Source organism: Gastrolobium bilobum, unplaced genomic scaffold (genome assembly GCF_033153095.1).
Source record: "Gastrolobium bilobum isolate Gb01-03AN ecotype WA unplaced genomic scaffold, APGP_CSIRO_Gbil_v1 utg14467, whole genome shotgun sequence".
In the NCBI taxonomy this organism is placed as follows: Eukaryota; Viridiplantae; Streptophyta; class Magnoliopsida; order Fabales; family Fabaceae; genus Gastrolobium; species Gastrolobium bilobum.
The window spans coordinates 12,291-36,162 of record NW_026897136.1 but is presented as its reverse complement, the minus strand read 5'-3'; the positions used below and the strand labels follow the sequence as shown (position 1 = coordinate 36,162).

Below are 23,872 nucleotides of genomic sequence, written 5' to 3'. Positions count from 1 at the left end.
GCTTGCTTCAAAGAGTAACTCAACGAGCAAATACGAAATATGCCCCTCTTCTCATTGACTTGCTCACTATAGCGAGCAACTCAGCAAGATGTTGGCCTGCTCTACAACGAGCAGTGGTCTGGCAGTAACTTCACATAGCGCAATCAAACCCGCATATTATAAGCTAGAGAGCTCCGAAGTGGGTGAAGTTTAAAACCGTGTAAAGATAATTTAATGGCTTTTAATCCTGAAAAAGAAAATTAACCATATCTGATAAAGTGAATAATTGACTAAGGAATTGGATACGAATGAGAATGAATAACTTAATATTGTTAAAGAAAAAGTTTATTCGCATTTTTGTTGTATTACTTAAATAAGCTACCTGAGCTTAATGCCATAATTGATGGTAATACACTGGGTGCACACGACAATAAGCTAAATTGGTTAAGATTGGGTGATAGAGTACCGATATTGTAATGTAATCATGGTTGCCTAAACTTTGTCTTGTTATTTTTATATTAATTGTTTAATAAATTATTTCATTATTAATCTTGTTTACTTACTGGGAGAGAGTTACAAGTATTTTAGGGTTTCGACTATAGGAATATAGGTGAACCCGGAACCTTATTAAACAATATTGATTAATTAAATTAATTTGGTTAAGTTATGGGTACAGAGATGGTTTATACCACATAGTCATTGGGAACTTGAACTTAATGAATTTAATAATCAGTTTTGCATAGGGATATGGGATTTGATTGTTGGGTACATGTTTTTACGTTGGTGGAAGCCCCTACATACAAGTATGTGTTCTGGTTACTGATGGAGGATAGCTATAGTATTGTTCCAGCATTTTGGTGAAATTATAATATTGGGGAAATTTATATCAATCTACCTTTTGATACTTGAAACTTAGTCTTTTTAGTGCATTTTTATAATTAGTCAGTAGTCTTAGCTTATTTTATTCATTAGTCAGTAGTCTAATTAATTTAGATTTTAGTTAGTCCTTAAACACTTTTATTACCGTTCTTATTGCTTTACTTAGGCCATAACTTTATAATTTTCTACATGGGAACGATATTTGGACTCACACATCCTATATTACTTGTTGACAACGTGCACTAGCGTTAAGGTGTGATTGATAGAAGAGTTACACAATTTCACAACAACTAAGTTTGAATCTGGATTAAAATCTAAACTTAAAAGCATGGTAATAGGACATCAAATAAGAAACTCTTCATCATTAATAAACAATTTCCAAGACATTGAGATAAGTAGGATGGAAGCTGAGAAGGTAAATGGAGAAACTCAGATTGGCAAATCAGAAAAGAACAATAAAAATAACAAAGGGAAAAATCCACGATCACAGAACTCGGGGAACAACCTTGTTAGAAATAAAGGGATAGAAAATGTAAGTTGGATGAATTCTCAGATTCCGGTGTGTCCAAAGTGCAGGAAAAATCATATTAGAGAGTGCTTAGCAGGGCGAGGCGTGTGTTATATGTGTGGGAAATTAGGACACATGATGAGACAGTGCCCTCAAAATCAAGGACATAGTTTATCCAACCAACCTTCAGCAAAAGAGTTTTTACCCTTAGTGGCCGGGAAACGGCTCAAGCTCCAAATTTGGTTCAAGGTACGATTCTAATACAAGTTATTTGATTCTTTATGATTCTTGGGATACCCATTCTTTCATCTCCCTATCTTCTGCTCATAAATTAAAGTTACGAATTCCTACTAGAGAAAAATTAACCACATTCTAAGTCTGTAAAAACTGCCCTCTTCACATCAAAGGCAAGTTATTTGATATAGATTTAGTATATTTTCCTTTGATTAACATAGATGTGGTTCTTGGCATGAATTATTTATTAGCCAATTGTGTGGCAATGATTGTCCTAATAAAAATATAATTTTTAGAGAAGAACTAGAACTTTCCAATTAATCCTTGTTTTTGTCAACCTCTCAACTTTGAAAGAGTATGTTAGAAGGATCACAATGATATATTCTCTTTAATATTTCAAAAAAAAAAGGACAAACCTGATATAATTAGTAATCTTGTGGTCTCTGAATACTTAGAGGTTTTTCCAAATGTTAATCCAAGTTTACCCTCAAAAGGAGATATTGAATTTTTCATTGATTTAATACCTGGAGTAGGTCCAATTGCACCCTATAGGATGTTACCCTTGGAGCTTGTTGAATTGAAGAAACAAATAGAGGAACTTCAATCAAAGCAGTTAATCGGACCAAGTGTGTCACTCTGGGGAGCTTCAGTGCTCTTTGTCAAGAAAAAGGATGGAAACATGAGATGTGTGTGGATTATAGGTAACTGAACAAAGTTACCATTAAAAATACATAGCCTTTGCCTAGACTTGAAGATACTCATAAATGATTCTTCCTCCTTTCTTACTACTCAGTTACTTAGCTCATATCTTCCTAGCTTTGGATTTTGTAAGCCCATTAAAATATTTATGTATTTTCCCCCAAACCTACCACGAATGAACAAGACCCGACACTTTATTCACGATGGGTTCTGATAGAGTGGTCATAAGCCATGAAAAAAGTGTCTGATATTGGGTTTCACACTCAATGTAAGTTGGTTTGACTTGATCTTCCTCAGTGAGGTATCAATGTGGTATTTGTAGGTTGATTAGGTAACATTGGAGTTGGTGTGACTTCTACTAGTTTTTTCAGATGACAAAGTTACTTTTGATGAGTTTCACTGTGCTAACGCGCTACGGCTTATGCAGTTGATCGGATCAGATAGCCCTTTGGGCAACCAACTGCACATCAAATTCTGATCAACAACTTGAAGGTATGGCTGAGTGGCTTAAGGCATTGGTTTGTGAGGGGCAATGAGCCTATATTTGAATTTAGTGGAAGCCATTTGATAGGAAAATATTTGGTTCAAGCCACAATGAGAGCTCTGATATTGTAAAAGAGAAAATATAGGTAAAAGAATGAAAGATGAGAGAAAAAATATATTCTTAATTATATTTCTAACCTGATGAAAAGTGAGACACTTTACAATGCATCAATTGAGTTGTAATGGAACAACTCAACAAGAAAAGAAGAATTCTAAAATATATACACCTCATCCTATTCTAATAGATAAAATTTTATAAAGAATTAAATTACCGTTATATTCCTAATAATATTCTTAAAACAAGTTTCTGTTGATCTAATTTTTAACCATTAAAATTATTTTATAAAGAAAATGTGTATTATGTACCAATGTTTTAAAATTTGAAACAATAAACCCCCAAGGGAAGCTCAGTTGACAATTGAGTGACCAAGAGTTTGCTTTGGTTAAGAGTTCAAACATTAGCCAAAATAAATTCTTGAAATTCTTTAGGGGTCAGAGGAAAAACCACATCCCCCCTCTATGGGAGATTAATCTCACTCTTCTTCAGGTGATAGTGGTTTAATGCAATGAGGAGCTAGCCTTAGGGGCTACACTCTGAAAACAATGTAGCTGAATGAGATTGTATAGAGATTTCTCCAGGTTATCAAAATAAAAATAAAAATTGAAACACTAACAAGGGCGGTTAAGTGAAATGGCTTGATTAAGCACAATTAGGCCGAAATTCAAAGATTTAAATAGGTTGCAATTTGCTAATATCTCTTAATACGAGCTCACTTGTTCAAATAGTTTACTCAAGTAGCGTGATTGAATATTGATTTAAAACACAAATGTTGACCTTAAGTTTGATAATAACTTTGACTTATTTTTATCAAAACAAAGAGAATGAATTTAACCTACCATTAAAAATCAAATTTATGGTTTAAAGGAGTTGATAGGAATATCGAATAAAGTCTAGTCAAATTGTTATTATGTAAAGGCATGTTCGATTGTGTTCTTCTTTTTTCTTTTCTTAAAATTATTTTATAAAATAATTAATGAAGTGTGCATTTTTTTTTTGAAAATTGAAAGTCAAAATACAAAAGAGAAATAACTGAAATATAGGCTCTGTTTGATTATAGTTTTTAAAAACAGTTTTTTAGTTTTCAGAACAAAAAAATTAAAAAACTCGTTTGGTAAAGGCTGTTTTGTAAAAAATATTTTGAAAACTATAACTATTTTTTTGTTTTTAGAATCAAATTTAGAGAACATGTCTGAGTTGTTTTTGTTTTCTGTTTTGATTTTTAATTTTCAAAAATAAATAAATATAAAAAAACAACTGTTTCCATAACTATTTTATAAAACAGTTTTAAGAACAAATAAACCAGAACACAATCAAACAAGCTCATATTCTCTATATTTGATTCTAAGAACTAAAAAATAGTTATAGCTTCTAGAACTATTTTTATACAACAAGCGTTATCAAACATATTATTTTACTTTCTTGTTCTGAAAATTAAAAAATTGTTTTTAAAAACAGCATTCAAATAAATCTTTTTTTTTTTATATTTGGCAGTAAAAAATTTAAGATATGACTTGATCTGGTTAACCAATTGTTTACTAGTTACTGACTTGATTTTAAAATCATTGTTGTTGTTTACAGTATAAATTTAGTCGTTGATAATGGGAAGTTTAAATGCCTCTTTTTTTTTCTTAGATAAAGTATATGTATATTTCACATAAGGTAATTATATTCGAGGGAAAAATATTCACATCATAATTGAATTAATTCTTCCAAAAAAAATTTATATTCACAAAAACTTAAACCTAAAATCTTGCAATTAAAAATCCAATGGATTTCTCTCTTTCTAAAAAAATATGTCAGCTGATATTTTATACTTGATGAATTGTACATACGAAAATGATATTGTAGATTTTTTCTGGCGTCTCAGACACATTAAAAGACTCCTCCTACATGGCCCAGCAAAAAATATAAATATAAAATTGCACAAGGATAATTACATTGAAAACGAGGGTATCCTGGTAATTACATTTAATGTTATTTTATTGGTGCTCATTCTAACCGGAGGCGAGACGTTGCAATTAAGACTTTACAGCACATCCATTGTGGGATAAATTATCGGGACAGTTAACAAAATGTCGACAAAAAAATAGAATGTTATGCGAACAGTAAAATTTTCAAAATTGTCACGCGGCATAATTCGCTACACAGTGTAGCGAAATATGCCGCGTCAGAATGCACAGAACCAAAAAGGGGATAGTGACCATTTTGCCAAGTTTGGATAAAAAAATTACCAGACTGCCACGCCAACAGTAAATTTTGTCAAACTGTCACGCGGCATAATTCGCTACACAGTGTAGCGAATTATGCATGCAAGTAATTCGCTACACAGTGTAGCGAAATATGCCACGTCAGAACCAAAAAGTGCCATGTGTCAAAATTGTTGAAATTCGTTACCCTATGTAGCGAATTTCAACAATTCTGACACATGACACTTTTTGGTTCTGTGCATTCTGACGTGGCATATTTCGCTACACTGTGTAGCGAATTACTTGCATACATAATTCGCTACACTGTGTAGCGAATTATGCCGCGTGGCAATTTGGAAAATTTTACTGTTCGCATGACATTTTGGTAATTTTTTGCTAAAGCGTGGCATTTTGATCACTGTCCTACCAAAAAGTGTCATCTGTCAGAATTGTTGAAATTCGCTACATAGGATAGCGAATTTCAACAATTTTGACTCACGACACTTTTTGGTTCTGACGTAGCATATTTCGTTACACTGTGGAGCGAATTACTTGCATACATAATGCGCTACACTATGTAGCGAATTATGCCGCGTAGAAGTTTGACAAAATTTACTGTTAGCGTGGCAATCTGATAATTTTTTTTGTCCAAACATGACAAAATGGCACTGTCCCTAAATTATCATATAAAAAAACAAATTTAGTGAACACGGACGGAGAGAAAAAAAAGAAAAAAGAAAATATACAACCTAAGGAGTGCTCTAGAAATAGGAACTGTAGAAGAATGGGAGGATGCGAATGCCAGCTCAGCTTGATGTCGGTTCAGCAATAATCTGCTTTCTCTGCTCCCATCAACGTGTGAGTTGGTTAGGGCTCGTGAAAGTTGCTGTGAGTTTCTCTACATTCTTTTTTGCCCCCTTTGTTCACACTCACTCACTCACTCATCTCTAATCAGCATGTAATTTCCTATTCAGATTTGTGTGTGGTAAAATGTTTTTGTACCCTCTATTTGTTTTGTTCACTTCATCTAAACCTTAGCATTTTTTTTATTTTTTTTTCATTTTTAGCTAATCTTGGATTATGATTGATGGGGTTGTGGAAGGTTCTAGATACTAATCCATTCACGTTTAATTTTAAATTTCTATTTGGATTTCAAAGATCTTACAATCTTTACTTGTTCTAAAAACTTCTTATATTTTCCAAACATACGAAGATTGCAAAATCAGATATGCCCCCAACCTAACCAAGAATAATTAAATAAACTAAATTTTGAATGTAGACTATGGAGAAAACAATTGAATTGAATCTGGGGAGCTTTCAAGAGTAATTGCTTACTAATTACGCATTCTCATGAAGCTATGCTTAGAATTCAGCAGTAGTTGTATCACCTTGACATGGACATATGATTTTAGATAATTATAATTTATATACTGATGCCGATTTCTAACAATTGGAACTATAGTTTTTTTGTGTTGTCCTTGCTTCTTATCCTGCAAGTCAATATGAGATTTGATTTTCTCATGTTGCATGAGAATTGAATTCTCATGTTATGACTCAACTAGTGGTGGGTCCCACATTTATTAAAAAGAGAAAAAGAAAAGAAAAGTTTTGCACGCAAATCAAAGGGTCAGAACATGTTCGAAAATGTTTTTCCATTCAATATTTGTGACTTTATTGTGGAACTGGAAGCATAGTTTGTAAGTGTTCTTAGATTTGGAGAATTTAAGTGGAAGATCAATAATGACTTATGGTCATGGAAATAAATGATACACAGATTATATTTCTCTATCTCCACTATCTTCTAGTCTTAGACCCATTGCCCTGGGAACTAATCAAAATATTTTCCATGTAAAAAAGCTTCATTCTGATTCACCATATTTGTATAGAGAGGTTGGAATTGATTTAATTGATCTTCCTGGTTTGTGCTCGTGTTTGTGTCAAATATGTCGTGGCACTTCAGAAAATGCCTTTCTTTTTTGCTGTGTTGTCCTTGCTTCTTAGCTGATAATTCAATATTACTAACTTTTTCATCGAACTCAAAGCTTATTATTTAAGTCTTCTCAGATTTGGAGAATCTTAAGTGCAAGATTGTTAATGACTTGTGGTCATGGAAATATATGATACTGAAATTCTCTCTATCTCTTCTATCTTCTAGTTTTAGATCAGTTGAACTAACCAAAATATTATATCCTTATATCAAAGCTTCATTCTGATTCATGATATTTGTATAAAGAGGAGAGGTTGGAATTGATTTAAATGATTTTTCCGCTTGCCCATCAATAGTATAGAGGTGAAATTTGTGAATACATAGACCGGCTACATTTCTGCTGCTCTCTTATGTCCACGCCCTGGCTTTTTAGAAAGTTGTTGGAAGAGTCACTAGTCATTGATAAATTTGATAGATGCTTCTTAAACAAGCACTAACACTTTCTATGTAACTAATAAATACTCAGCTTCACAGACAATTAGAATAGTCTCCTACTCTCACCACTATTTATTAGTTGTTGAGAGCTGCATGGCATTTAGTTCAATATTAGTGTTTCACGTCTAAATCAGGGTGATATCCAATAACTTATAATAGAGTTCATATTCCTTGACTTTTATCAAACTTATTTTGCAGGGTATATCAGTGATAATGCTGTTGTAACAGTCAAAGATAACACGGTGTCGGGAAGGAGCCTTGAAATTACTTGTTTGAGACTATTAAGGAAGTAAACAAGAGGATGTCAAATAGCAGGAACACTCATTGGTGTTATACTTGCAGGAGGCCCGTTCGACTGGGAAGGCGAGGTATGGTTTGTCCTAGCTGTAATGAGGGATTTGTTCAAGAACTTGATGATATGGTGAACGTTAACCCTCAAGACATCTTTGGACTGGACCACAACAACGAACGTGACCAAAGGTTTGGACTCATGGAAACTTTCTCACCCTTTATGAGGCATCGAATGGCAGATAGAAACCATAGCCATGGTATCAGAGCACGGCCAGATTCAATTCCTGAACACAGTCCAGGTTTTGCTCCATTGTTGATCTTTGGTGGCCAAATTCCTTTCAGATTGTCAGGACATGGTGGCTTTGAAGCTCTCTTTAATGGAACTCCAGGAATCGGGATGACACGAGGTAACACAGGCGATTATTTTATCGGTCCTGGACTTGAAGAACTGTTTGAACAGCTTTCAGCTAATAACAGGCAAGGACCCCCACCAGCATCAAGGTCCTCTATAGATGCAATGCCTACTGTCAAGATCACACATAGGCATCTTCGTTCAGATTCACATTGTCCAATTTGCAAAGATAAATTCGAACTTGGGTCTGAAGCAAGACAAATGCCATGTAACCATGTGTATCACTCGGATTGTATTGTTCCTTGGTTGGTTCAGCATAACTCTTGCCCGGTTTGTCGTCAAGAATTGCCACCTCAAGGATTGAGTGGTGGTAACCATGGCTCAAATGGTAGAAGTAGCAGTGGCAATGGAAGGGCTAGTGGTAGAGAGAACCAGGGAAGGCGAAATCCGTTCTCATTTTTGTGGCCTTTCCGTTCTTCTAATTCTAGCAGTAGTGATGGAGCAACCGGAAGTAGCTCACCAACACCAACTATCCATGAGAATAGCCATCATACTGGGTATTCTGGGTGGCCATTTGAATGAATATGTGAGTAGAACAATGTTTTCTTTTCTTTTTTCTTTGAAATTAATCTCCTTGTGATTGAGAAATGCTATGCACTGATGCTGGTTGCTTGGAGTGAAACGGTATGAGACCTGAGTCTACCAGTCTGGATCTGTTTTATGAAGGTGTGAACTATTTTGTATAAATATTTAGTGTTTGGTATATTGTTTAAATTTAATATTCATGACTATCAGTTTTTTTATTTAATTGACAAATATTTATTGTATATTTGAATCAGTAGCTTTAAGAAAAGTATATAATCAATGTTATAAGAGAGAAATTTTGAAGCCACTAGGTGTGTGTTAGCACTGAGGGATTTGTATAAGTTTGAATCTCGAAGCCATTGTATTAAAACAAAGGAAAAAATTTGTTAAAATATTTTAGTACGAAATAAATTTATCTAAACATTTTTATAACTTAAATGAAATATAATATAGTTATATTTGAAATTTAATAATTGTGTTACTTTTTCTTAGTTTTATTAATAATAATAGTATTTAAATGTATTTTTTAATTTTATATACATGTAGGTCATTATATTTATTTAGACATGTTAAATGAATAAATTTTGTTTTGTTTGATCGAAACAATACTTATATGAATATTTTATATAAATAATTTGTGGCCTAAAGCCAAATTGTAAAAATAACTTTTTTTAAATTATTAAACATTTTTTTTTTTTTTTTACTTTTTTAGGTGAGAAATCGTAAACTAAACTTTTCTATTTAGGAGAATTGAATGCGTGGGGTGAGTGTGAAAATTGAAAGAAAAAACTTGAATTTATTGGAAACATTTGAAAAATTGATTTTCTTTTTCTTTGTATAGAAATTGAAGATATAGATAATTGAGAAACAAAAAGTTGTGTTTAAATATAATAATTATGGGTTAATTACTTGAGTAACTTAAGATAACAGCAGTTTCGCTCACAATTTTTTTATACTTTTTTATCACTTTCTCCCACTCCTTAGATCAATGTAAACGTGAGATATTACAAGGAGGTTCCACAAACCATGAATTTTGTATAAAATATGAGTGATTGAAGTTAATTTTTGTGGTTTACCACGTTATATTTAGTGAAAGATGAAGTGTGACAAACCCTAAATGAGAGCTCACCTCAAAATGCAAGTTATATTGTATGTGCTACTATATTGAGAAACATAAGTGTTGATTGGATACGTTCTTCATCACTTTGTGAGCCTTAAGGACTATTGGTCAACATTTATACCCGTTGAGACTTGGATCTATGTTAAGGAGCTGGGGTTTGTCATTGATACTTTAGCATGGTCTTTACGGAATAAGAGTGATGTGGTTGTTGTGCAATTTTGCAAATTAATAATAATCAATCTCAATGTAAAATGCACGTTATCGCAAGCAATATAGGATGTGTAAGTCCATATATCAATCCTACAAAAAAAACAATAAAGTTGAGTTCAAAGTGAAGCAATAAGACTAGGGGTGTGCAAAAAAACTGGTTCACTTGCCCTGCCTTTGGCCCGACCTTAACCTGACCCGTAAATACTTATATTTTTTTAAACTGGTTTAAATACTGATCCACTTTTATTCGGGTAAGTTTTAGACCTGACTTGTTTTAATATTGACCCAAAACTTGACCCATACCCATTATGTGAAAAAAAAAAATCACAATTACATTAAAAGAAAAGTTTTAACGTAAAACAATTACGTCAAAAAATTTTACGAAAAATATTTCCATAAAAAATTTTCGCAAAATTTTTCGACGAAAAATATTTTCAACAAAATTTGTGACTAAAAACATTTCTATAAAAAAATTTGACAGAATAATTTTTTTACAGAATCTAAATTTCGTCAAAATATTTCACAAAAAAATATATTCATCAAAATTTTTGACGAAACACATTTCCATCGAAATTTTTTAAAGGAAAAAAATTTCATCAAAATTCTATACAGATTTCGAATTTCGGCGAAAGTTTTCGACGGAAACATTTTCATTAAACTTTTTGACAAAAAAAAAAATTGGTCGAAATTTTTAGTGAAACACATTTCTATCGAAAATTTTCAACTAAATATTTTGTCAAGTTTTTTGATAAAAAATATTTTCATCAAAATTTTTAACGGAACACATTTCTGTAAAATAATTTCGTAAAAAATTTTGACAAAAAATATTACGATAAAAATTTTGACGGAAAAAATATTCTGTTAAAATTCTTTAGAGAATATAAATTTCATCGAGAGTTTCGAATGAAACATTTCCCTCAAAACAATTTCCATCGAAAATTTGGACGAAACACATTTCCATCAAAAAAATTTCATCAAAATTCTTTACAGATTTCAAATTTCGGCGAACGTTTTCGACGGAAAATTTTCGTTAAACTTTTTGACAAAAAAAAAAAATTCGTCAAAATTTTTAGCGAAACACATTTCCATCGAAAATTTTCAACTAAATATTTTCGTCAAGTTTTTTGATAAAAATTATTTCCATCAAAATTTTCTACGGAAAACATTTATGTTAAAAACAATTCGATAAAAAATTTTGACGGAAAAAATATTCTGTCAAAATTCTTTAGAGAATCTAAATTTCGTCGAAAGTTTCGAATGAAACATTTTTCTCAAAATAATTTCCGTTGAAATTTTCGTCAGAACACATCCCCATCGAAATTTTGAACGAAAAACATTCCGTCAAAATTTTTGATAGAATTTTTTTTTCGTTTAAAACATTTGATGGAAGAAATCATTTTCGTCAAAACTTTTGAGGGAAACTAAATTTCGATAGAAAATTTATTTTTGTAAAAATTTTCATTAGAGAAAAAATTTCGTTGCTTTTCGACAAAAAGTATTCCGACGAAAAAATAATTTTGTGACGAAATTCTCGTCATTTGCAATGTAGAAATTTTGACGAAATTTTGTTAGGAAACCAAGTCAAAAACGGGTCAGGTCAGATTTGACCCACTTCAGAAACCAAGTCAGACCCACTTCAGAAACCAATTCAGGTCAGATCCGATCCAGTTTTGAACTAGTTCAACAAAATCCAAACCAAGTCAGACCTGACTTGGATCAAATTAAAGCGGGTCGAGTCAAAATACCTGACCTATAAAAATCAAGTTGGGTTGAGTCGGACAAAAACTTGACCCGACCTGACCCACGTACAGCCCTAAATAAGACTGACAATGATAATAACTAAGGACAAAACTAGGGCTAAACTAAGACTAATGATAAAACTAAGTTAAGATTAATGGTTAAGATTAAAATCCACTAAAATATATAAGATTCAAGTATTAAGGGTGTTTGGGATTAATTTTACGATATTGCAACATCACTAAAATGTTAAAACAATGTTATAGCAATCCTCCATTAGTAACCAGAACACAACTGTATGTAGGGGCTCTCACCAACTTTATATGTATAACCTAACAACTAATCCAAATATCCCTATGCAAAAATTATTTATTGGATTCAATTAAGTGCAAGTTCCCTACGACTAGATGGTGTGGACTATCCATATACCCACAACTTAACTAGATTCAATTAACTTGATTAATCTACATTATTTAATAAGAATCTGAATTTACATGTATCCCTATAGCCCAAATCGCAAGACACTTGTTACTTCTTCACAGTTAGTCAAAAATATTATAAGTAAGCACTTTATTAAACAACTAATGAAAAATAACAATAACAGAGTATATGAATCCATGGTTATATTACAATATAGATGTTCTATCACCCAATCATAGATGATTTAACTCATATTTAAAAGAAAAAAAATAAAGAAGAAAACTCTATAGAAACTAAGATAAAGTAAAATAGACGTGTTGCAGTAGCTCCAGTCCAACTCCATGCATCGCCACTCTTTGTCGTCTCTAACTCCTGGAAAAGTGTTTGGGATCAACCGGATCCAATGATCTCTCAATTGGACCTTAGTTTCACCCTTTTGACCTGTTGGATTCCTCGCAACGAAGTCATGGAATGGTTCTTCAATGATTGCAATCTTTTTATATGTGAATGAGCTTCTATATTTATAGGAAACACTGACTTGATGTTAGGAATGCGACTTCTATACTCAAGAGGGGGGTGAATTGAGTATTACAAAATTTCGTAAAATCACCCTTCTTATTTCTAAATTACCTTTTCATCCACACTTTGATGTTTGAGAAGATTTTCAATATATTAAATCAAATCAATATACACAATCTACCACAATTAACAATTTATATTAGCACATACATAACATCAAAGAAGCAATTAAAGTGCTAGAAATAAATAGTTAAGGGTTAGGAAGAATGCAAACTTGATATATCCTGGTTCGGTCACCACCACTTGTGACCTACGTCCAGACTGAAGCCGCTCGATCAAATTTTTCACTAATGGTCAAGCTTCACGGGTGCTTGACAAACCGCTACAACATTCTAAGACTTCAGGCTCTTTGATGCTTTACAATTTCACTTCAAATTTACTTAGGTATTTATTGACCTCTCAAATACAATGGGTCTCACAACCCTCTAAGTTCAAGAATACAAAAGGAAATGGTTTGAAATAAATATACACTCAAATTGTGGATATACAATTTGAAGCACTATGGGTATGTGAATTCTCACAATATGAGCTCAAATATGTGTGATCTTTGAAAGATATGAATGAATATGCAAATGATGGTGTAGAAGCTCTCAAAATATGCTTAAGATGTGTAAAAAAGATACCCAAATCGTTTTAGAGCCGTTGGGAATGCATATATAGTGTTTCTATTTAAAACTAGTCATTTATAGCCGTTATATGCATTTTGGACAGTAAGGATTTGAATCTTTTTCATAAGGGATTCGAATCCTTGCTTTTAGGAATGTAAGAACCTGCACCGTTAATTAAGGAAAATAATCAGTTAATTATGAGTTTAATGAGATAATCCATAATTGACCCTAATAATTATTATGAGGCTCTAATAATTATAGTTAGTGAGTAATAATGCTGAAAGTCGTTTTTCTGACGAAAAGTGCAAATACCGATTCTGCTAGTCGGTATAAATGCGTACCGAAAAAGTATCCCAAAAAATTATAATAAGTACATGATAATTACTAGAATATTATGTAGGACTTGTAAAACGAGTTAAAATAATGAGAACTGGTGCCAGAAACCGATACTGGCTATGAAAAGCACGTACCGGAAAGGTGCTCCGAAAAATATAAGAAAAATATGATAATTCTTGTAAAATTGAGTAGGTTAAGAATCCTGAGTTTGGGATTAAAATTGTAAAATTGAGTAGGTTAAGAATCCTGAGTTTGGGATTAAAATGCTAAGCGTAGCAATTAATGTTAATATTGTGTGTTTAATTTTTAAGTGGCCTATATATATGACTTTTGCACAAAACCCTAGGCCATATTGTTGCCTCTACGTGAGTTTTTGCTGAGCCTTGTAGTCAGCCATCCATTGCCACCTTCTCCTCCATTTTGGGAGCCAATGAGCCTCTTTTCTTCTTGGTTTCTTCTCCAAAATACCTTGGGCTTGTGAGAGCTTGCAAGGTGAGGGAGTGTGAGTGTGCATTCTGAGTTTTCAGCCATTGTGAGTGGGTGTGGGTGCTGACCTTGGGTGGTTGGGTGTTGTGAAGCCATGGTTATGGCATTTTGAGCTTCAAAGTGTCACCTTTGTGAAGAAAGAACCAACATTTGGTGTGGCATTTTCGTGCACCTTCTTGGTCTGCATATTTAGAGCTATTTGGAGAGCTCCATGAGCCTTTGCTTATGAGTTTTGGAGCTTGGGTATGTTATACCAACCTTTGACCTTGAGTTTAATGCTTAAAAATAGAATCTTGATGCATGTAATGAGCTAAGTTGATAACTTAAGGGTGGGTAACATTAACAACACCTAGAAATGCATGTTTAGGCTAATGTAAATGGGTAAAAGTGGTACCTTTGAAGGATATCTTCACGAAATGCAGAACTGCATTCTGTCGTGAAATATCCGAATATGGATATCCGGATATGGGGTCTCTGATATCCGAATATGGATATCCGGATATACTCCCGAGGAATATCCAGATATTCTGTGTTTTCGATGAACAGTAAGGTACTGTTCATACAGAGGTGTTGTATGGGTTTGTGGACCCTAGTTTGATGAAGTGGTTCTTTTGTAATAAATTATCTAAGTCAGAACCTAAGTGGTTAAGGGCTTGTGGCTTTGAGTGAAGCCTTAAGACATAATTCGTAAAAGGAAAACGTAGTCTTTATGTTTATGCTTATGAGCTATGAATATTGATATGCTTGCTGGTCCTAAATCAGATTGTGATCTGCTGTGTGTTGGACTTGAGCTGTGGACTCTTGACTTGGATTGATTGCCTAAGAGGTGAGCTTTCGTGTCCTCGGTTTAGCCATGTTGTGGTTCCACCCTGTCACATGGGGGTATGGTTATATGCATGTTGTGTTATATGCTTTGGATATTTGAAATGTTGTTGAGCTTTATGTGTAATGGCTTTTAATATGCATGTGTTGTTCCATCTTGACGGTAAGCCTGAGTATGTGGCGTCATACAAGACGGTGATCCGAGGTGGATGCAAGTAGCGTCTTGCACTATTTGTGGGTATTAGACGTATATAAATCTTGCATTTCTCTGGCCAGTAGAATAGAATTGACACACATGGCATGATTATCTGTTGTATTGCACTATTTTAGAACTGATGATGATAAACTGCTTTTGAACTTATATTGCACATGTAAGTGAGCTTGGGGTGGAGGATCCTTGAGGACCCCTTGCCTTACTGAGATTTCTTGTTTAGAGATCTCACCCCACGTTTGGGGAATGCTTATTTCAGGTTCAGGTAGTATGGTGACTGATGCCTCTGGCGGCAGGAGGCCAGAGCTTAGCTGATGATTATTGATGTTATATGTTACTATCCCCACATACTAACACGAGACTTTTCAGTGTTATTTTTCCTCACTCGCACACTTCCCGGGAAAACTTCCCAGGAGCTCACCCATCCCAGAATTGCTCCAAGTCAAGCACGCTTAACTATGGAGTTCTTCCGATCCGGGCTACTGAAAAGCAGATGCATCTTGTTAGCATAGGTAGTACCAATTAATTCTTATAAGCTATCCCAAACTGTGCAGTGTTATACCTGCACAACCTTTGGAATCCCTCTCTTTCGGGTGTCGATTCGATTCATTCATGCATGTAACCCCCCGCTGGAAGCCTGTCAGGAGTCGCTCCTTGTTCGTGCCTCTTTGCACCGGTGATCACTCCCCGCCCTCGTCAGCGCTCAGAATGTTACATGCCCACCAGCTTCTGTCTGGTTCTTCCTCGAACCACACCGTACTGGATGAGAGGCCCTGCTCTGATACCACTTGTAATGCCCGACAACTTGCAAGGATCAACGACTGTCCCCACACACTAACACGAGACTTTTCAGCTGTCTTTGTCCTCACTCGCACACTTCCCGGAAAAACTTCCCAGGAGGTCACCTATCCCAGAATTGCTTCAAAAAAAGCACGCTTAACTATGGAGTTCTTCATAAAGAGTATCCAAAAATAGTCATATTCTACACTTACATGTAGTTCAATCGCATGACATGAGTCCACCTCTCTATGCTGGCATGACTGGATTGGATGTTGTTTATGTTTTCCGCCTTTATCATTATGTTGCTATTGAGTTGAGACTTATGTGGGCTTTGTTGCCTTATTTGGGGTGAGCATGGGAGTTGTCCATGCCACCATGTTGTTAGTACTTTTGAGTTGAGTTGTATATACTGCTAGTTGGTCCGGTCTACGTGTGGTAGTTCTGTAACTAGAGACATACTTATGTTATTTAATTAATGAGGTATTCCAGTCAGCTGTTTATTGCAATATACATACAGGCGATGTTTTGAAAATGGTTAAGTAATCAAGTTGGTAATGATTAATGACATCATAATTGAAAAGAAAAAGATATTCCGCAATTTTAATTAAGCGCAGCTTAATACGATAACATGATAACATTACCGGATATATACGAGGTATTACATTTATGGTATCAGAGCAATGGTTCGAGGGAAAAGCCTGTATGTATTGCAATAGCTAGGATGTTTGGTTGAGTCTGTCTTGTGTGTTTACTCGGTCGAATTTTATTATGATAATGCATATGTGATCGCATTGCGTGGGCCTGATCAACTCATAATTTGTGTAACTTGTGCAGAGTCATGGTAAGGTTCGGGAGAACACGAGAGACTTCTGAGGATCAACCCGATCCTATCCTGATTGCATTGGCTGAGATGCAGGCGGCTAGGTTAGTCGATCAGGAGGCCACTAGATTGGCCAACGCGGCAATGATGGACGTTGTTCGCGAGGCGAACCGGATAGCCACAGAGGAGGTTCGTGAAGCGAACCGGAGGACCACAGAGGATGTCCTCGAGGCGAACATGATGGCGAACATGACGATGATGAGAGTCATGTTGGAGGAGATGAGGGCTGGTCCTACTGTAGGTCAGTTTCCACTGCCACCGCCGCCGCCGCCGCCGCCTCCATTTAGTGTTCAGGATGAGAATCTGAGTCACATTGGCAGTGCTACTCATGTCGTTGAGACGATGGAGACCCTTGTGGAGCCTGCTGAGGATCGTGACGTGATTGATCGCCGGCTGAATGCTTTCAGGAAGCATAAACCACCTGTGTCTGATGGGTCTTTGGATCCTATTGCTGCAGCGAGATGGCTACAGGCGCTGGACAAGATATTCCGGGTCATGCAGTGTACAGACCCGCAGAAGCTGATGTTCTCGACTTACATGCCGGAGGGCGATGCCCATGAGTGGTGGACGAACACCTCTCGTGCTTATGAGATGCAGGGTCATGTCATGACGTGGCCATTCTTCGAGGAATGGTTTTTGGGCAAGTACTTTCCCTACGATGCGTAGGAGAGGAAGCAGGGGGAATTTGATAGATTGGTTCATGGCTCGATGTCTGTTGACGAGTACCTGGCCAAGTTTAATGAGCTTGTGAAGTCTGCGCACTTCCGGATGGTTCCTCCTACTCCGATGTTTCTGGCTGCTAAGTTCCACAGAGGACTTAGTGAGGTGATTGCTGAGCATATTGCTGGAGCTGCTTCGAGGGATTTTGGTACACTGGTTCAGCAGTGTAAAGACATTGAGGATGTCTGCATTGAGAGCAAGGCCAAGAGGGCCAAGGTCGACGAGACCAAGGGGACTGTTAGTTCCACTCCTGCTCCTACTTCTTGGAAGGACAAGAAGTTTACTGGGAAGGGCAAAGGTAAACAGTTGGTGACTAGGCAGGCGCCTGGTCAATTCAAGAGGGATGCTTCACAGTAGGGGAGTTCTGCTAGGCCTCCTTCCACTCCGAGATGTGCGGGGTGCGGAAAGGAGCATGTTGGTCGTTGTGCTTCGGGTCAGTTGATCTGTTTCCAGTGTGGCAGGAGGGCCACTTCTCTAGAGACTGTCCGTCGTCTACGGCGAGAGCTACAGCTGTTCAGGAAGTTCCCTTGCAGATGGTTCCGATGGCTTCTACTTCGGCACCTGCGGTGCCACCTTATGTTAGGCGTGTGTACACCTTCGATAGGCAGCAGTCGGGCCGCGCTCCGAACCTTGTTAGAGGTACTGTGTCTATTGGTGGTATTGTTGTTGATGCATTGTTTGATTCCGGGACTACGCATTCGTTTGTTGCTACCCCGATTCTTTGGGGCTTGAGTTGCCCATATCTGTGCTTTCTCCACCATTGCAGATGACTACCGCCACCGGAGAAATATGTGATTCTACCACTGTACATCGCGATGTAGCGTTTCAGTGGGACGGCCGTGAGTTCTCGGTGGATCTGATAGGATTGTCGATGGCCAACTTGGAGATTATTCTGGGCATGGATTGGTTGTCTGGAAACTGTGCACTGATTGATTGCTGTGCAAAGCGCGTGGTGATGTCTCCGTGTGATTCCACAGCTAGTTCCTCGCCATATATTTCATTGTTGCATGATAGGAAGGCCTTGAGAGCAGGGGCATTTGGTTATGTCATGTTGGGAGGTTTGGTGAGTGGGACACAAGAGGATATCATTGGCATTCCTGTGGTGGGGGAGTTCCTCGAGGTGTTTCCTGAGGAGATTCCTGAGTTTCCGCCACAGCGAAAGTTAGAGTTCTTCATTGATTTGTTGCCTGGTGTGCAGCCTATTTCTTTAGCTCCATATCGGATGTCGCCACCGGAGTTGGCTGAGCTGAAGAAGCATAATGAGGATCTTTCAGCGAAAGATTTCATCCGACCGAGTATGTCTCCTTGGAGAGCACCAGTCATCTTTGTGAAGAAGAAGGATATGACAATACGATTGTGCACCGACTACTGGCAGTTGAACAAGGTGACGATCAAGAACAAGTATCCCCTTCCTCGGATTGATGATCTGTTGGATCAGCTCAGGGGCGCTTGTGTGTATTCCAAGATTTATCTCCGATCCGGATACCATCAGATTCGGGTGAAGCCGGAGGGTGTCCCTAAGACCGTGTTTCGTTTGAGATACGGTCACTTTGAGTGTTTGGTGATCCCGTTTGGACTCACCAATGCGCCGGCAGTGTTCATGGATTACATGAACAGGATTTTCCAGCCGTATCTGGATCAGTTTGTGATTGTCTTTATTGATGACATTCTGATTTACTCCAAGACTGAGGAGGAGCATGCGGAGCATCTGAGAATTGTTCTGCAAGTGCTGAAGGAGAAAAAGCTTTATGCTAAGCCTTCTAAGTGTGAGTTTTGGCTCAAATCAGTCAAGTTTCTAGGGCATGTGATTTCAGCGGATGGAGTTGCATTGGATCCCAACAAGATTGAGGCCGTGCTGGATTGGAGAGGCCCAAGACAGTTACGGAGGTGAGGAGCTTCTTAGGTTTGGCAGGTTACTATCGGAGGTTCATCAAGGGTTTCTCCACGATGGTTCTCTCTTTGACTCGCCTTACCCGAAAGGAGACTCCATTTGTGTGGACTCACGAGTGTGAGGCGTGCTTTCAGGAGTTGAAGGAGAGATTGACTCCATTTGTGTGTTGATCCAGTCTGGTAGAGCTGTTGCTTTTTCTTCGAGGCAGTTGAAGCCTCATGAGGAGAACTACCCGACTCATGATTTGGAGTTGGCTGCGATTGTTTTTGCTTTCAAGATTTGGAGGAATTACCTGTTCGGTATGCAGTTTGCGGTGTTCAGTGACCACAAGAGCTTGAAGTATCTGTTTGATCAGAAGGAACTGAACATGAGGCAAAGGAGATGGATGGAATTTCTGAAGGACTACGACTTTGAGTTGAAGTACCATCCTGGCAAGGCCAATGTGGTAACTGATGCTTTGAGTCAGAAATTTGTGAGTCTATCCAGTTTGACTATGGGTGACTTCGACCTCATAGAGAAGTTTCGCGATCTGAAGGTGACAACCTTGTTTGGGGGTGCACTTCTCGAGATGGAGACTGTGAGAGTCAGGAATGAGCTTATGGAGAAGATCCACGAGGCGCAAGTGCAGAGAGAGTGTCTCGACTACGTGAAGAACCAAGACAGTGTGTCTTGGAATGAGGATGGACTTCTGTTGTTTCAGAAGCGTGTTGTGATTCCTCGAGGTCCTTTGACCGAAGAGGTTATGGCGGAGGCCCATAAGGGACAGTTCACTGTTCACCCTGGTGCTACAAAGATGTACAAAGATCTGAAGAGGAATTTTTGGTGGCTAGGAATGAAGAAGGACATAGCTGTGTATGTGTCCAAGTGTTTGATCTGCCAGAAGGTGAAGATTGAACATCAGAAGCCGTCTGGTAAACTTGAACCTCTTGAGATTCCGGAATGGAAATGGGAGAGCATTTCCATGGACTTCGTGGTGGGTTTGTCGAAGACTCGGGTTGGCTGTGACTCTATATGGGTCATTGTGGACAGACTGACGAAGTATGCCCATTTTCTTCCAATGAAAGTGAGCTTCACTACTGAGCTGTTGGCCAAACTATATGTTCGCAAGATCGTGAGGCTTCACGGGGTGCCCGAGAGTTTCATCAGTGATAGGGACCCGAAGTTCACATCTCGGTTCTGGGAGGCGCTGCAGGGAGCTTTCGATACTCAGTTGAGATTGAATACATCCTATCACCCTCAGACTGATGGACAGACTGAGCGGACTATCCAGACCTTGGAGGACATGTTACGGGCTTGCACATTGGAGCAGGGCTCGACATGGGATAGGTACCTTCCATTGGTGGAGTTTTCGTACAACAACAGCTTCCATGCTAGCCTAGGCATGGCACCCTACGAGGCGTTGTATGGTAGGAGGTGTCGGACTCCTACCTACTGATCTGAGGTTAGAGATCGTGAGTTGTTTGGCTTGGACTTTGTCCAAGATACCACCCTGCAGATCCAGATGATCAGGGAAAAGCTGAAGCATGCGCATAATCGCCAGAAGAGTTACTACGATGTCAAGCATCGTCCACTGGAGTTCAGTGAGGGTGAGCACATGTTTGTGAGACTTTCACCTGTCACCGGTGTTGGACGGGCACTCGGAGTGAGGAAGCTGAGCTCGCGATTTATTGGGCCATACCAGATTCTTGGCAGAGTAGGACCTGTTGCCTACCGGCTTGCCTTGCCTCCGAACTTGGCCAACATCCACAACGTGTTTCATGTGTCTCAACTTCGCAAGTATATAGTGGATCCTTCGCACGTGGTGTAACCGGATGATGTGGAGGTTCGGGAGAACTTGAAAACTCCCATCGGACCACTCAAGATTCTCGATCGTGGCGAGAAGCAGCTGAGGAGCAAGATCATTCCGATGGTCAAAGTGCAATGGTCAGGAAGGACTCCTGAGGAGTGTACCCGTGGCGAGAGGACGAGCTTCCGAGACATGTATATTCTGATTTTGAGGATAAAATCCTAAAAAGGTGGGGTGTATGTAAGAACTCGCACCGTTAATTAAGGAAAATAATCAGTTAATTATGAGTTTAATGAGATAATTCCATAATTGACCCTAATAATTATTATGAGGCTCTAATAATTATAGTAAGTGAGTAATAAAGCTGAAAGTCGCTTTTCTGACGAAAAATGCAGATACCGGTTCTGTTAGTCGCTATAAATGCGTACCGAAAAAGTATCCCATAAAATTATAATAAGTACATGATAATTACTAAAATATCATGTAGGACTTGTAAAACGAGTTTCAGGTTAAAATAATGAGAACTGGTGCCAGAAACTGATACTGGCTATGAAAAGCGCGTACCAGAAAGGTGCTCCGAAAAATATAAGAAAAATATGATAATTCTTGTAAAATTGAGTAGGTTAAGAATCCTGAGTTTGGAATTAAAATGCTAAGCGTAACAATTAATGTTAATACTGTGCGTTTAATTCTTAAGTGGCCTATATATAGGACTTTTGCACAAAACCCTAGGCCATATTGTTGCCTCTACGTGAGTTTTTGCTGAGCCTTGTAGTCAGCCATCCATTGCCACCTTCTCCTCCATTTTGGGAGCCAAGGAGCCTCTTTTCTTCTTAGTTTCTTCTCCAAAATACCTAGGACTTGTGAGAGCTTGCATGGTGAGGGAGTGTGAGTGTGCATTCTGAGTTTTCAGCCACTGTGAGTGGGTGTGGGTGTTGACCTTGGGTGGTTGGGTGTTGTGAAGCCATGGTTATGGCATTTTGAGCTTCAAAGTGTCACCTTTGTGAAGAAAGAACCAACATTTGGTGTGGCATTTTCGTGCACCTTCTTGGTCTGCATATTTGGAGCTGTTTGGAGAGCTCCATGAGCCTTTGCTTATGAGTTTTGGAGCTTGGGTATGTTATACCAACCTTTGACCTTAAGTTTAATGCTTAAAAATAGAATCTTGATGCATGTAATGAGCTAAGTTGATAACTTAAAGGTGGGTAACGTTAAACACACCTAGAAATGCATGTTTAGGCTTCTGTAAATGGGTAAAAGTGGTACCTTTGAAGGATATCTTCACGAAATGCAGAACTGCATTCTGTCGTGAAATATTCGGATATGCATATCCGGATATCATATCCGGATATGGGGTCTCTAATATCCGAATATGGATATCCGGATAATATCCGGATATGGGATATCCGGATATGCCCCCGAGGAATATCGGGATATGCCTCCGAGGAATATCCGGATATTCTGTGTTTTCGATGAACAGTAAGGTACTGTTCATACAGAGGTGTTGTATGGGTTTGTGGACCCTAGTTTGATGAAATGGTACTTCTGTAATAAATTATCTAAGTCAGAACCTAAGTGGTTAAGGGCTTGTGGCTTTGTGTGAAGCCTTAAGACATAATTCGTAAAAGAAAAACGTAGTCTTTATGTTTATGCTTATGAGCTATGAATATTGATATGCTTGCTGGTCCTAAATCAGATTGTGATCTGCTGTGTGTTGGACTTGAGCTGTGGACTCTTGACTTGGATTGATTGCTTAAGAGATAAGCTTTCGTGTCCTCGGTTTAGCCATGTTGTGGTTCCACCATGTCCCATGGGGGTATGGTTATATGCATGCTGTGTTACATGCTTTGGATATTTGAAATGCTGTTGAGCTTTATGTGTAATGGCTTTTAATATGCATGTGTTGTTCCATCTTGACGGTAAGCCTGAGTATGTGACGTCATACAAGACGGTGATCCGGGGTGGATGCAAGTAGCGTCTTGCACTATTTGTGGGTATTAGACGTATATAAATCCTGCATTTCTCTGGCCAATAGAATAGAATTGACACACATGACATGATTATCTGCTGCATTGCACTATTTTAGAACTGATGATGATAAACTTCTTTTGAACTTATATTGCACATGTAAGTGAGCTTGGGGTGGAGAATCCTTGAGGACCCCTTTCCTTACTGAGATTTCTTGTTTAGAGATCTCATCCCACGTTTGGGAAATGCTTATTTCAGGTTCAGTTAGTATGGTGACTGATGCCTCTGGCGATAGGAGGCCAGAGCTTAGCTGATGATTATTGCTGTTATATGTTTTATGCTGGCATTACTGGATTGGATGCTGTTTATGTTTTCCGCCTTTATCATTATGTTGCTGTTGAGTTGAGACTTATGTGGGCTTTGTTGCCTTATTTGGGGTGAGCATGGGAGTTGTCCATGCCACCATGTTGTTAGTACTTTTAAGTTGAGTTGTATAAACTGCTAGTTGGTCCGGTCTACGTATGGTAGTTCCGTGACTAGAGACATACTTATGTTATTTAATTAATGAGGTATTCCAGT

At 37.6% G+C, this 23,872-nt stretch overlaps 1 protein-coding gene across 3 annotated transcripts; it reads left to right on the top strand.

Moving 5' to 3' along the window:
• The first annotated feature begins 5,832 nt into the window (after window positions 1-5,832).
• LOC133304433 (probable E3 ubiquitin-protein ligase RHC1A) lies at window positions 5,833-8,961 on the top strand. 3 transcript variants are annotated; one of them, XM_061504470.1, is made up of 2 exons: window positions 5,833-5,977; window positions 7,710-8,961. In XM_061504470.1, exon 2 carries the CDS (start codon window positions 7,813-7,815, stop codon window positions 8,734-8,736), a length of 924 nt encoding a protein of 307 aa, XP_061360454.1. In that variant the 5' UTR covers window positions 5,833-5,977; window positions 7,710-7,812; the 3' UTR covers window positions 8,737-8,961. The 3 variants fall into 3 exon arrangements, with proteins under 3 accessions (XP_061360454.1, XP_061360456.1, XP_061360455.1); XM_061504472.1 differs by having other exon boundaries at window positions 5,961-6,047; XM_061504471.1 differs by having other exon boundaries at window positions 5,961-6,074.
• Window positions 8,962-23,872: the final 14,911 nt, after the last annotated feature.